Source organism: Hypanus sabinus, chromosome 4 (genome assembly GCF_030144855.1).
Source record: "Hypanus sabinus isolate sHypSab1 chromosome 4, sHypSab1.hap1, whole genome shotgun sequence".
NCBI lineage: Eukaryota > Metazoa > Chordata > Chondrichthyes > Myliobatiformes > Dasyatidae > Hypanus > Hypanus sabinus.
Window position 1 is genome coordinate 85,141,724 of NC_082709.1, and position 15,947 is coordinate 85,157,670.

Sequence of the window (15,947 nt, forward strand, 5' to 3'; positions counted from 1 at the left end):
GCTAGTATTGCATAATTGTTCATACATTATCAAATCATTACACAGTACACTGAGATAGAACAAGAATGAAGAATAAAATGTAGCAGTTATAGCGAAAGTGCCTGCAGGTGAACAATAAAGTGCAGCATCATAACAAGGTAGATTGTGAGTTGTGAGTCAATAATCTATATTATCATTTAAGTCTTTTAACAGTGGGATAGAAGCAGTCATTGAGCCTGATGGTATGTGCTTTTGTACCTTCTGATAGGAGAGGGCAGAAGAGAGTATGTTCAGGCTGGTTGGGATCTTTGATTATGTTAGCTGCCTTACAGATGCAAAGAGAAATATAGACAGAGTTCATGAAGCGGAGGCTGGTTTTAGTGATGTACTGAGCTGTGCCCACAGTTCTGCAGTTTCGATGTTGTGGCCATTACTTAGACTTGGATGGCTTGGGGGCACAAATGGTTACTTTGAGTGCCAGGCTTTAGATGCTCCAGAAAGGACAGGGAGGGAGGCAGAAGAGGTGGGGGTGTGGCACTGTTGATCAGGGATAGTGTCAAGGCTGCAAAAAAGGAGTAAGTCTTGTAGGGATTGTCTGTGGAGTCTCTGTGGGTGGAAGGTAGGAACAAGAAGGGGTCAATAACTCTACTGGGTGTTTTTTTTTATATAGACCTCCCAATAGCAACAGGGACATTGAGGAGCAGACAGGGAGACAGATACTGGAAAAGTGTAATAATAGGGTTATCGTGGCGGGAGATTTTAATTTCCCAAATATCGATTGGCATGTCCCTAGAGTGAGGGGTTTAAATGGGGTAGAGTTTGTTAGGTGCGTTCAGGAAGGTTTCTAGACACAATATGTAGATAAGCTTACAAGAGAGGCTGTACTTGATCTGGGAAGTGAACCTGGTCAGGTGTCAGGTCTCTCAGTGGGGGAGCATTTTGGAGATAGTGACCACAATTCTATCTTCTTTGCCATACCATTAGAGAGGGATGGGAACAGAAAAATTTGGAAAGTGTTTAATTGGAGTAAGGGGAAATATGAGGCTATCAGGCAGGAACTTGGAAGCATAAATTGGGAACAGATGTTCTCATGGAAATGTACGGAAGAAATGTGGCAAATGTTCAGGGGATATTTGTGTGGAGTTCTGCATAGGTACGTTCCAATGAGACAGGGAAAAAATGGTAGGGTACAGGAACCATGGTGTACAGAGGCTGTTGTAAATCTAGTCAAGAAGAACAGCTTACGAAAGGTTCAAAAAACTAGATAGAGATATAGAAGATTTATAAGGCTAGCAGGAAGGAGCTTAGGAATGAAATTAGGAGAGCCAGAAGGGGCCATGAGAAGGCCCTGGCAGACAGGATTAAGGAAAACCCCAAGGCATTCTACAAGTACGTGAAGAGCAAGAAGATAAGATGTGAGAGAATAGGACCAATCAAGTGTGACAGTGGAAAAGTGTGTATGGAACCAGAGGAGATAGCACAGGTACTTAATGAATTGCTTCATTATTCACTACAGAAAATGATCTTGGCGATTGTAAGGATGACTTACAACAGACAGAAAGGCTTGAGCATGTAGATATTAAGGAAGAGGATGTGCTGGAGCTTTTGGAAAGCATCAAGTTGGATAAGTCGCTGGGACTGGATGGGATGTACACCAGGCTGCTGTGGGAAGTGAGGAAGGAGATTGCTGAGCCTCTGGCGATGATCTTTGCATCAATGGGGACAGTAAAGGTTCCTGAGGATTGGAGGGTTGTGGATGTATTTTCCCTTATTCAAGAAAGGGAGTAGATGTAGCCCAGGAAATTATAGACCAGTGAGCCTTACTTCAGTGGTTGGTAAGTTGATGAAGAAGATCCTGAGAGGCAGGATTTTATGAATATTTGGAGAGGCATAATATGATTAGGAATAGTCAGCATGGCTTTGTCAAAGGCAGGTTGTGCCTTACAAGCCTGATTGAGTTTTTTGAGGATGTGACTAAACACATTGTTGAAGGTAGAGCAGTAGATGTAGTATATATGGATTTCAGCAAGGCATTTGACAAGGTACCCCATGCAAGCCTTATTGAGAAAGTAAGGAGTCATGGGATGCAAGGGCACATTGCTTTGTGGATCCAGAACTGGCTTGCCCACAGAAGGCAAAGAGTGGTTGTAGACGGGTCATATTCTGCATGGAGGTCGGTGACCAGTGGTGTGCTTCAGGGATCTGTTCTAGGACCAGTACTCTTTGTGATTTTTATAAATGACTTGGATGAGGAAGTGGAGAGATGGGTTAGTAAATTACTGATGACACAAAGGTTGTGGGTGTTGTGGATAGTGTGGAGGGCTGTCAGAGGTTACAGTGGGACACTGATAGGATGCAAAACTGGGCTGAGAAGTGGCAGATGGAGTTCAACCCAGATAAGTGTGAGATGGTTCAGTTTGGTAGGTCAAATATGATGGCAAAATATAGTATTAATGGTAGGACTCTTGGCAGTGTGGAGGATCGGAGGGATCTTGGGGTCCGAGTCCATAGGATATTCAAAGCTGCTGTGCAGGTTGACTGTATGGTTAAGAAAGCATATGGTGCATTGGCCTTCATCAATTGTGGGTTTGAGTTAGGAGCTGAGCGGTAATGTTGCAGCTATATAGGACCCTAGTCAGACCTCATTGGAGTACCATGCTCAGATCAGGTCACCTCACTACAGGAAGGATGTGGAAACCATAGAAAGGATACAGAGGAAATTTATAAGGATGTTGCCTGGATTGGGGAGCATGCCTTATGAGAATAGGTTGAGTGAACTCGGCCTTTTCTCCTTAGAGCAATGGAGAGAGGTGAGAGGTGACCTGATAGAGATAGGCATTGATCATGTGGGTAGTCAGAGGCTTTTTCCCAGGGCTGAAATGGCTAGCACAAGAGGGCACAGTCTTAAGGTGCTTGGAAGTAGGTACAGAGGAGATGTTGGGATAAGTCATTATTGTTGTTGTTTTTTTTTAATGCAGAGAGTGGTGAGTGCATGGAATGGGCTGCCAGCAATGGTAGTGGAGGCAGATATAATAGGGTCTTTTAACAGACTCCTGGATAGGTACATGGAACTTAGAAAAATAGAGGGCTATGGGTAACCCTAGGTAATTTTTAAGGTAAAGACATGTTCAGCACAGCTTTGTGGGCTGAAGGGCCTGTATTGTGCTGTATGTTTTCTATGTTTCTATGTGCAGAGCAGTTGCCATACCAAGCTCTTATTCATCCAGTTAGAATGGTGCATTGATAAAACTGGTGAGAGTTGATAGGGATGTGAAATTTATTTTTTTAGCCTCTTGAGAAAGTAGAGGCATTGGTGAGCATCGCTGACATAACTAGAACCATTTCATTTAGGGCTAGGACCCCATGCCATTAAATTGCTGTAAGACTGTTTCATATCACTCTGGTACAGAGATAGCCCAAACACGATAGGTTGCTGCAAATGGTTCTAACTACATTTACAACCAAAAGTGTTCAATGTAAAATGGCAATTTTTATACATACCCATATGTCCGTGCGTTCATCTATGATGCAGTGACTTTCCACAGTGAAGAGCTCAGGGGCTCGGTATGATATGGTACATCGCTGTGCTGCCCAGTCCTGCAACAGGACAACTAAATGTCAACACGGTGATGTATCAGATAGCATACATAGAAAAAAAAATCAGTGTCATGTGGTGTTTAAGCCCCAATCCTCTATCTTGCCCTATCACGTATTCTATATTCAATCTTTCTCCCTTTATACATCTCTGCTGCCCACCACAACGTTGGAGAGCGGTCTGCGTTCATAACACCTGAATGAACGAATATTTTACCTTGATTTTCCTTTGTGTTTGTGTCAAAGGCACAAATTGATGTTAATGGCCCTAATTTTGGTCTCAGAAACATAGTGAAGTCCCAGTCCCTGAATCTGTTCAGTCAAATCCATTTGTAATAGACTGAGCATTTGATGACTCTGGGCCCTGTGCTCTATGTAGAGTTCAGAAGCATGGTTGGGAGGGAGAGGGTGGATCTCATTAAGCCTACCAGACACCGAAAGGCATTGTTAGAGTAGGTTTAGAGAGGATGTTTCTTATATAAGGGAAGTCTGGGATCTAAGGGCAACAGAATAAAAGGACATTTGTTTAGAATAAGAGGAATTTCTTTAGCCAGAGGGTGGTGAATCTGTGGAATCTGTTGTCACAAACAGCTCTGGAGGCCGAGTCATTGGGTGCACTGTGAGGCAGAGATTGATAGGTTTTTGATTGACAAAGGGGTTAAGGGTTACAGGAGGAAAACAAGAGAATGAGGTTGAAAAAGATATCAGTCATGAATGAGCAGTGGAGCAGACTCCACGGGGCGATTCATTTTGGAAGGTCTAATTTGAAGACTGAATACAGGGTTAATGGCAGTGTGCAGAATTTTAGGGTCCATGTCCACAGATCCTTCAAAGTCGATGTGAAAGTTGAGAAGGTATATGGTATGCTGGCATTCAGAAGTTGGAGAATTGATTTCAAGAGCCACGAGGTAATGTTACAGCTCTATAAAATGCTGTGTAGACCACATTTGGAATATTGCATTCAATTCTGGTCACTTCATTATAGAAAGATGTGGAAGCTTTAGAGAGGGTACCAAGGAGATTTATGAGAATATGGGGAATTTATGGGAGAGTATATCTTCTGAGGAAAGATTGAGTGAGCCAGGGCTTTTCTCTTTGCACGAAGGAAGGTGTCACATGACTTGAGAGATGTACAAGATGATAAGAGACATAGATAGGAACACACACAAAATGCTGGTGGAATGCAGCAGGCCAGGCAGCATCTATAGGAGGAAGCACTGTTGATGAAGGGTCCTGACGAAGGGTCTCGGCCTGAAACGTCGACAGTGCTTCTTCCTATAGATGCCGCCTGGCCTACTGTGTTCCACCAGCATTTTGTGTTTTTTGTGTGTGTTGCTTGAATATCCAGCATCTGCAGATTTTCTCGTGTTTGCGAACCGATATAGATAGATACTTTTTCCCAGGGTGGAAATGGCTAATACAAGGGGGTATTAATTATAAAGTGAGTGAAGGAAAGTATGGGGGGGGATGACAAAGATAAGTTCTTTACACAGAGAGTGGTGGGCATGTGAAGCATGCTGACAGGGATACTAGTCAAGGCAGATATATTACGGATATTTAACAGACTCTTAGATAGGCACATGGATGAAAGGAAAATGGAGGGCTATGTGGGAGGGAAGGGTTAGATTGATCTTGGAATAGGTTAACAGATTGGCACAATGCTGTTGGGTGTAGGACCTATTCTATATCCAACAAGTTTTGATTCAATTATTCATCCACTGTAGGTGATGGAAATGCTTTTTATGTTAATATGTGAAGTGACTCTCCACAGTGTAATCTTTGTATTCTCCAGACTCCTGGCATTGGAAGAGGAGACCCGCAGCAGCTTCAGCCACTTTGATGGTGACACAAATCATTCCTTATAACATGTTCTGCCAATACTAGTTCTACAGCTTTTTTAAAAAAAATTGTTCTGCATAAAAGAATGCATAGTCAAAACACTCAGTTGTTATTCAGACCAAACTCAGAATGAGGAAGGAGTGTGATCCAAGTGCTTCTAACCGTGGACTTCACTCATCTTCACTTGTCCCATCACTGAAACCAATGGACTGATTTTCAAGAACTCTTCATCTCATATTCTCAATATTCATTGCTTATTTATTATTATTATTTATTTTGTTTTGTATTTGTACAGTTTGTTGTGTTCTGCATTCTGGTTGAGCATCCAAGTTGGGTGGTCTTTCACTGATTCTGTTATGGTTATTATGAGTATGTCCATAAGAAAATTAATTACAGGGTTGTATCTGGCAATAATAAATAGACTTTGAACTTTGAATGATTGTTGGTGTCAGACAGGGTTGTCTGAGTACCTCAGAAACTGCCAATCTCCTGGGATTTTCACACGCAACAGTCTCTAGAGTTTACAGAGAATGGTGAGAAAAACAAAAAAAAACAGCCAGTGAATGCCAGTTCTGTGGGCGAAAACGCCTTGTTTATGAAAGAGGTCAGAGGAAAATGGCCAGTTCAAGCTGACGGGTATGTGACAGTAACTCAAACAACCACTTGTTAACCAACAGTGGTGTGCCGAAGAGCATCAGAGAACGCACAACACGTCAGACCTTAAGTGGATGGGCTACACAGTAGAAAACCACAAATATAAACTCAGCGGCCGCTTTATTACCATAGGCGTACAATATTGTAGTGGTTATCACATTGCTTTTACAGAGTTTGGAGTTCAACTCTGGCATCATCTGTAAGACATTTGCACTTCCACCCTGTGACTGTGGGTTTCTTCTGGGTGTTCTGGCTTCCTCCCACAGTCCAAAGATGTACCGGTTAGAAGGTTAATCGGTCATTGTAAATTGTCCTATGATTAGTGTTAAGTAGGTGGTTTGCTGGGCAGCGCAGCTCATTGGGCTAGAAGGGACCGTTCTGCACAGTATCTCTAAAAAAAATATTAGGTACAGGTGGTACCTGGTAAAGTGGCCACTGAGTGTAAATATTTCAAAAAGGATACGGGAAAGGACTGAGAGTTGGAACTAATTAATAAGCTCTTTCAGAGAATCAGAACAGACATAATGGAACAGCTGGTCTCCTCTGATTATGATTATAACTGCTAACTAATTAAGATTAGATTATACAATAAATTGAAAATTAACAATTATCCTGTGATGGGAACTAAAGTTATATATATATAAAAAAATCAGTTTTCAACAGACTTTCTTTTACCTGGATTGTCATAGCTTCTCGTGACCCTTTGACCTCAATCCTAGCCTTTGTCATCGAGCCCAGGTCCATAAGTACGGGCTGCTGATAGTCATCTAGAAGAACATTTGTGGGCTTCAAGTCCCTGAGATGGCATAAATCATGAAAATCATTTATAAGTTCATTTGCAATGTCAGGATCTCTCACATTACAATCTGTTAAGTACAGTACTTCTGAAATTTCCTGTCACAAACAAGAGAAAATCTGCAAATGCTGGAAATCCAAGCAATGCACACAAAACGGTGGAAGAGTTCAGCAGGCCAGGCAGCATCTATGGAAAAAGTATAGTTGATGTTTCGGACCAAGACCCTTCATCAGGACTGGAGAAAAAAAAGATGAGGAGTTAGAATAAGAAGGTGGGTGGAGGGAGAAAGAAACACAAGGTGATAGGTGAAACTGGGAAGGGGGCAGGGGAAAAGTAAAAAAAAGGGAAGTTGATTGGTGAAAGAGATACAGGGCTGGAGAAGAGGGAAGTGATGGGCAGGTAAGGAGATAAGGTGAGAGAGGGAAAAGAGAATTGGGAATGGTGAATGGAGGGGGAGGCATTACAATAAGTTTAAGAAATCGATGTTTATGCCATCTGGTTGAAGGCTGCCCAGATGGAATATATGGTGTTATTCCTCCAACCTGAGGGTAGCCTCAATGATTTCAAAATTTCCTGGCCTGGGCATCTTATTTTCATCATGGATATCCAGTCCCTATACACCTCTATCCTCCACCAGGATGGCCCCAAAGCTCTCTGCTTCTTCCTGGACACCAGACCCAACCAGTTCCCCTCCACCACTACTCTCCTCCATCTGGCGGAACTTGTCCTTTCTCTCAATAATTTCTCCTTTGGCTCATCCTACTTCCTTCAAACAAAAGGTGCAGCTATGCCTGTCTTTTTGTCAGCTACGTGGAACAGTCGATGTTCCACTGGTGTCACTCCCCAACTCTTCCTAAGCTCCATCGACGACTGCATCGATGCTGCTTCCTGCATCTCTGCACAGCTCATTGACTTCATCAACTTTGCATCCAACTTCCACCCTGCCCTCGACTATACATGTCACAAACACGGGAAAATCTGTAGGTGCTGGAAATCCAAGCAACACACACAAAATGCTGGAGGAACTCAGCAGGCCAGGCAGCATCTAGGAAAAGAGTACAGTCGACATTTCGGCTCGAAATGTCAACAGTATTCTTTTCCTACTATACGTTGCCTGGCCTGCTGAGCTCCTCCAACATTTGGTGTGTGTTGCTCAAATTTACCTGGTCCATCTCTGACGCCTCCCTCCCCTTTCTTGATCTCTCTGTCTCTATCTCTGCAGATAGCTTATCCACTGATGTCTATTATAAACACACTGACTCACAGTTACCTGGAATATACGTATTCTCACCCTGTTACTTGTAAAAATGACATCACCTTCTCTCAGTTCCTCCGTCTCCACCGCATCTGCTCTCAGGATGATGCTTTTCATTCTAGAACAAATGAGATGTCCTCCTTCTTCAAAGAAAGATGCTACCCTTCCTCCCCCATCAATGCTGCCCTGAACTGCATCTCTCCCATTTCATGCTCATCTGCCTTCATCCCATCCTCCCGCCATCTCACCTGGGATAGGGTTCCTCTTGTCCTCACCTACCAGCCTCTGCATCTAGCACATAATTCTCTGTAATTTCTGCCACCTCCAACAGGATCGCACCACCAAGCACATCTTTCCCTCCCCCTCAACTTTCTGCTTTCCATAGAGATTGCTCCCTATACAACTCCCTTGTCCATTTGTCCCTCCCCACTGATCTCCCTCCTGGCATTTATCCTTACAAGGAAGTACTACACCTGCCTCTACATCTCCTCTCCCTTTTCTTTCTTCCATGGCCTTCTGTCCTCTCCTATCAGATTCCCCTTTCTCCAGCTCTGTATCCCCTTCACCCAGCTCTTTACTTCACCATGCCCTCCCCCCAAGTTTCACCTTGTGTATCTTCCTCCTCTTACCCTTCATCTTCTTACTCTGACTCCTCCTCTTTTTTTTCCTCCAGATTGAAACATCAACTATACTCTTTTCCATGGATGCTGCATTGCCTGCTGAGTTTTTCCAGCATTTTGTATATGTTGTTTTTTCCTGTAATGTCTTCACTGTTAGGACATGGAACAGTACAGCAAAAGGCACTTTGGACCACAATGTTTTGCCAAGATAATTAAATGCCAAACGACACTAATCCCTTCTGTCTACACAATGTCCCTATTCTTCCATTCTCTGCACATTCATGTGCCTATCTAAGAGCCTCCTTAATGCCTCCATCATATTTGCATGCACCACCACCCAGCACATTCCAGGCACTCACCACTGCTGTAATTAATTTGCATGTGGCTGTCTCCCATAAACAGAAATAGAATTACTTTCTTAAAAAAAGACAAGGTTGATTGAGTGATAAAGATCATCCAGGGAACTAAGGAGAACTCTCTTCCTCCTCCTTTTCAATATAACGCCTTTGGATTTTTTTTTACATACAGTGTCTTGTAAAATTATTCAGCCCCCAACCCTATGCTCACATAAATGAGTATTACAACCAGGGATTTTTATCAATTTAACCGAGAATTTTTATTTGTGAATCACATGCTCCTAAAGCATGAAAAACTAAAAATTCAAAAACTGAAAGGTCAGCAGTTTAAAGGCATTCATCCCCCTTTGCTCAGAACTTAGTTGATTCATCTCTTGCAGCTACTACAGGCAGTAGTCTTTTTGGATAAGTCTCTATTAGTTTTGCAGAATGTAACGGAGCAAGATTTGCCCATTCCTCTTTGCAAAATTGCTCAAATTGTGCCAGATTAGTTGGTAAGTTAGTTAGTTTGGTTTTTAATTTTTAGCAAATTGTTGACAGGTTTTGAAATTTTTCTTTTGACTTAGCATGATGCACAAAGTTTTGTAGATCAGCTCAAAAATCCTACTTTAATATACAAACCCCATTTCCAGAAAAGTTGGGATATTTTCCAAAATGCAATAAAAACAAAAATCTGTTATATTTTAATTCACCTGAACCTTTATTTAACTGACAAATGTACAAAGATTTTCCATAGTTTTACTGACCATCTTAATTGTATTTTGTAAATATACATAAATTTAGAATTTGATGGCTACAACACACTCAACAAAAGTTGGGACAGAGGCATGTTTACCATTGTGTTACATCACCTTTCCTTTTAATAACACTTTTTAATCATTTAGGAACTGAGGATACTAATTGTAGTAGATTTGCAATTGGAAATTTTGTCCATTCTTGCTTGATGTAAGACTTCAGCTGCTCAACAGTCCGTGGTCTCCGTTGTCTGATTCTCCTCTTCATGATGTGTCATACATTTTCAATAGCAGATAGATCTGGACTGGCAGCAGGCCAGTCAAGCTCATGCACTCTGTGTCTACAAAGCCATGCTGTTGTAGCCCGTGCAGAATGTGGTCTGGCATTGTCCTGCTGAAATAAGCATGGACGTCCCAGGAAGAGATGTCGCCTTGATGGCAACATACATCTCTCTAAAATCCTAATATACACCTCAGAGTCAATGGTACCTTCACATACATGCAACTCACCCTTGCCGTGGGCACTGATGCATCCCCATACCATCACAAATGCTGGTTTTTGCACCTTTCGTTGATAACAATCAGATTGGTAGTTTTAATCTTTGGGACGGAGAACTTGACGCCCGTTTTTTCTGAAAACTAGCTGAAATGTGCACTCATCTGACCATAGCACATGGTTCCACAGTCTTTCGGTCCATCTGAAATGAGCTCAGGCCCAGAGAACTCGCCAGCATTTTTGCATAGAGTTGATTTATGGCTTCCTCCTTGCGTAATACAGTTGCAAGTTGCATTTCTGGATGCAGCGACGGACTGTGTTAAGTGACAATGGTTTTCCAAAGTACTCCCGAGCCCAGGTGGTTATAATTGTCACAGTAGCATGACGGTTTCCTAGGCAGTGCCACCTGAGGGCTCGAAGATCACGCACATTCAACAGTGTTTTCTGACCTTGCCCTTTACGCACTGAGATGTCTCTGAATTCTCTGAAACTTTTCACAATATTATGTACTGTAGATGTTGAAAGACCTAAATTCTCTGCAAACTTGCGTTGGGAAATGTTCCTTTTGAACTGACTAACAGTTCTCTCACGAATTTTGGAACAAAGGGGTGAGCCACGACCCATCCTTGCTTGCAAAGACTGAGCCTTTGATGGACGCTACTTTTATACCCAGTCATGATACCTCACCTGCTACCAATTAGCCTGCTTAATGTGGAGTCTTCCAAACCGGTGTTACTTGAATATTCTGTGCACTTTTCAATCTTATTTTAACTCTGTCCCAACTTTTGTTGAGTGTGTTGCAGCCATCAAATTCTAAATTTGTGTATATTTACAAAATACAATTAAGTTGGTCAGTAAAACTATTGAAAATCTTTTCTTTGTACTTTTGTCAGTTAAATAAAGGTTCACATAAATTAACATATCACAGATTTTTGTTTTTATTGCATTTTGGAAAATATCCCAACTTTTCTGGAAATGGAGTTTGTATATTAAACTTAGAAAATGAGACAATAAAATATGAAAATAGTTATGGGGACTGAAGACTATGTCAAGGCACTTCATATAGAGGTGGTTTGTAATTTCTTTGCATCACCTTGCAAGCCTGAAGCAATAGTGGTACCTACAGATTGTGGATCTCACACACACCTCACTGATGTTCAATGCCTACAAGTTACAGAGTTATACATTTATAAAGCACAGAAACATTCACTTCAGCCCAACTCATCCATGCCTTGACGAACTTGCTTAGTTCAGCTAATCCCATTTGCCTGCATTTGGCCCATATTCCTCCAAAGCATTCCTATCCATGTACCAATCTAATCTCCTTTAGATGCTGTAATTATACCTGCCTCTACCACTTCCTCTGACAGTTCCTCCCATACATGTGAAAAAGTTGCCTCCGGTCCTGTTTAAGTCTCTCCTTAAACGCAGTTAAAGGACAAAATTTACCTGTGTGCATAGCCCTTGTCATGGATAGCCTTCAGTCCCTTACAGAGTCCCAGGAAGATGCTTAGTATCTGTTCTTCAGCCATGAAGTTATTAGCATTTCTCAGCTTCTCAAGCTCTGTCCAAAGTGAGCCATTCTGTAAGGGAAGAGTTGGAAATGGTCTTACTTCCTGTGATTAAAGCATAGCCATCGTTTTCTGTCTAGGTCAGATGTCTGACAGAGTTTTAGATTCATAGAGCACTATGCTCTACACAGCACAGAAACAGCCCCTCCTACCCTTTTGGTAGATGCAAAAGATCCTTAGAAACTTTTTCAATGAACAATTCAAAACAAAAAGCTGATCATTTAAAGTAAGATAAAGCAAGCTTAGCTTTATTTGTTACATGTACATCAAAATACACAGTGAAATGTGTCGTTTTGTATCTGACAATGTGTTGGGAACAGTCTGCAAAGGTCGCCATGGTTCAGGTGCCAACACAGCATGCCCACAACACACTAACTCTAACCTCTCGGTCTTTGGAATGTGAGAGAAACCCCAACCGCAGGAAACTCAAGCAGTCATAGATAGAAGGTATAGACTCCTATAAACAGGAGTGGGAATTGAACCCTAATTGGTAATTGCTAGCTCTGTAAAGTGATTGTGCTAACTGCTACACTGCTGTGCTGTCTTAATTGCTGTTTGCAAGAATTTTCTAGGGTGCAAACCTAGCTACCGTATTTCCCTACAGTAACAACAGTGGCTCCGCCTTCAAGTGTACTTCATAGCTGTGAAGCAATTCTGAACGCTTGAAGCTGTGAAAGTCCATGAGCCTCTTTCTGTCATTAACCAATTCAGCAGAAATATTAGACCTAAGTACTCACTAGGCACAGTTCAGATAGAGCTGAAGTTTCCAATAAGAACTGAGAGACCTCTACACTCATCCCACAAGTTGCTGCCTGTAGTCATTGAATTCATTGGACAGGAAGTGCTTTGTAGCATACTGATAATATGAGAAATGGCATAAATTCTAGTCGCGACTTTATTTATTCACCTAGTTACAACACACATTTATATACATGTTTAAGATAGCAGATTCCAAGTTACTTTAAAGGTTACTTGCAAAATCAACCTCCATCCACTAATCTACCCCTCTACCACTATGTACACATCACCTAGTGTCACTTTATTTCTATGTTATATTGATTATCCTGTTATACATATTTATTATGAGTCACTATAATTGCACATTACACATTTGAACAGAGACTTACTCATGTATTTGAAGTGTGCAAGTAATAAAGTCAGTTCAATTTCTGTACATAAGATCAGTCTATGTATACGAGTTACCTGTGCGTTGTGTTTTATAGCATTGCTTTTAGTTATATTTCTGTTTTTTTCCTGTTGCATTCGATCTTGAGCAACAATCATCATGTTCTCCTTTACACTCATGTACTGAAGAATAACAATAAATAATCTTGAATTTTGAAAAGGGATATGGCTATTCTCAGATTGGAGGAGCAACACCTTATATTCCATCTGGACAGCAACCAAGCTGATGGCATGAAGATTGATTTCTCTAATTTCCAGTAATCTCCCCCTTCTGTCTTTTACTGTTCCCCATTCTGGTTCTCCTTTTACCCCTTCTCTTCCTCTCACCACCCACCACCAGCCTCCGGTTCCCCTCCTCGTCCTCCCATGGTCCACTCTCCTCTCCTATCAGATTTTATGTTCTTCGGCCTTTTATCTCTTCCACCTATCACCTCTGCCAGCTTGCACAGCTTCCCCCTCCTACCCCACCTTTTTTATTCAGGCTTTTACCTCCTTCCTTTTCCAGTCCCGAGGAAGGGTCTCAGCCTGAAATATCGACTGTTTATTCCCCTCCACAGACGCTGCCTGACCTGTTGGGTCACACCAGCATTTTTTGTGTTGATCTGTGCTTCCAGCAGAGATCTTTCATGTCATGAAAATGGATATTTGGCAGATGATTGAAAAGGGAGCTGGTCAAAACATGCATCTATCAACGTGCATCTTAAAGTTAGAAGAAAGGTTGAGAAGTGGAGAGTTTTAACATTTGAATTCCATCCCTAGGTACTTGGCAAATGATAGGATCACTGGCTCCAATCAACTCGTGTCAACAACCTTACATATCCCTGCTGGAATAGTACCAGGACAGCAAAGAGCTGTAGCTTGCCAAGGGGAAACAGTAAGTGCACCCTTTACACCATGGTGCTGTTGTAGAAACATGCCTAAATTTGCACAGTAGCTTCTTCACTACAATTACTGGTAGTAGTGCGATCATTCAAGTCGAGTATGATGTTCCCATACAACAGAAGACAGAATCAGACCATTTGGACACATCGAGTCTGCTCCGCCATTCCATGACGGTTGATTTATTTTCCCTCTCAACCCCATTCTCCTGCTTTCTCCACATAATCTTTGACACCCTCACTAATTAAGAACCTATCAATCTCTGCTTCAAAGACATGGTCTCCACAGCCACCTACGGCAATGAATTCCAGATTCACTGCCCTCTTGCTGAAGAAATTTCTCCTCCTCTCTGTTCTAAAGGGACATTCTTGTAGTCTGAGACCGTGTCCTCAGGTCCTAGACTCCCCTACTACAGGAAACATCCTCTCTACATTCACTCTATCTAGCTTTTCAATTCGGTAGCTTTCTATGAGACTACTCTCATTCTTCTAACCTCCAGCACGTACAGTCCTAGAGCCATCAAATGCTCCTCATTCGTTAACCCTTTCACTCCTGGGATCATTCTTGTGAATTGCCTCTTAACTCTCAACAATGCCCGCACATCGCACATCCTTTTTTACACAAGTGGCAGTTTAAACATCACAAGGCCAATGGGGGAGGAAAAAAAGGCCACTTCCCCCAATGCGAAGAAGAGATGAGAATCAACATTTTATAGCTAAAGATCTGCTTCACCACAATCAATGTACAACAGTGAGTACAGGAGTAACTGAGTCCACTAAGAAGACAAGTTTGTGATGATCTTTTGGTACTGAGGAAGGTTAGCCAGACAGGCTACAGGGAATGAGCTTCGGTGCCACAGAGTGAGAGATAAACAAATGACAGTTATGGTGTCTGATGTACATCTCAGGATCAAAAATGACAACCTGCTATGTCCCAAATATCACAGTGAGAGAGCGAGCGACAGCCAGAGAAGAGATTCTGTGACACAACTCTAGACAATAGCTGCCATCTTCTCAAATCAGTTTGGAGACATTTTCTATTTTATTTGTAGTTCAACTTATTCGTAATTCTTGCTGTATTCACATATTCTGTGGCAATCCTGGTTGAAATCAATAACACACACAAAATGCTGGTGGAACACAGCAGGCCAGGCAGCATCTATAGGGAGAAGCGCTGTCGACGTTTCGGGCCAAGACCCTTCGTCAGGACTAGACGGTCAAGATCAATCTGCACAAGGATTAGCACAGCTCCACCTAGTGTTTGAAATCAGACACTGCACAAACACAATGGGAAAAATCACGAGGAAAATACTCAAATCTGGCAAATATGAAATTAATCTACAGCCTAGTAATGCAAAGCTGGTCTGCCAGTGTCTTGATAGATATAAGCAAACACTCTGGCAAGTGTTTGCCTATTGTCAGATACCTTTCTGACAATATGCAGGAAGCTAGAAATAACTCCTGCTTTTCTTCAAATTGTACATTAAGATCTCTCACAGCCACTCAGAGGAGAAAACAGAGCTATGAACAACACAGAATGCTGCAGAAACTCAGCAGGGCAGCCAGCATCAAGTGGAGAAAAACAAACAGTTGATATTTTGGAGGGGTTGCAATTCTTCATCAGGACTAATGAAGGACCTGATGAAAGGTCTCAGCTCAAAATGTTGACTGTTCAAAACTACTCATCTCCAAAGATGCTGCTAGATATGACTTCATGCCTTATCTAAAAGAGGGCACCTCTACTGATACAACATGCAATAAACATTAAACAGTTTTCCCAGAGGAATGGTTAGATTCCTGGAGCCTGACTTCAACTCACAACCTTCAGATTCAGAAGTGATGGTGCTATCAGTTAAGGTAATTTGAAAGTACACGTGGCAAGTCCAAAAGCCGGGACAGTAGAATTGGCCCATTCGACTCATCAGATCTACTCCATCGTTCCATTATGGTTAATTTATTATCCCTCTCAACCCCATTATCCTGCCTTCAT

General features: G+C 42.0%; 1 protein-coding gene across 2 annotated transcripts in view; it reads right to left on the reverse strand.

The window, feature by feature from the left end:
- The window catches only part of stk16 (serine/threonine kinase 16), a 48,077-nt gene that overhangs the window by 21,236 nt on the left and 10,894 nt on the right, over positions 1-15,947 (reverse strand). For both annotated transcript variants that reach the window (XM_059967607.1, XM_059967609.1), the window contains exons 4-6: positions 11,773-11,906; positions 6,742-6,862; positions 3,481-3,576 (exon numbers count right to left, since the gene is read on the reverse strand). In XM_059967607.1, the coding sequence (XP_059823590.1) occupies positions 3,481-3,576; positions 6,742-6,862; positions 11,773-11,906 (351 nt within the window). The remainder of the gene's footprint in view (positions 1-3,480; positions 3,577-6,741; positions 6,863-11,772; positions 11,907-15,947) is intronic.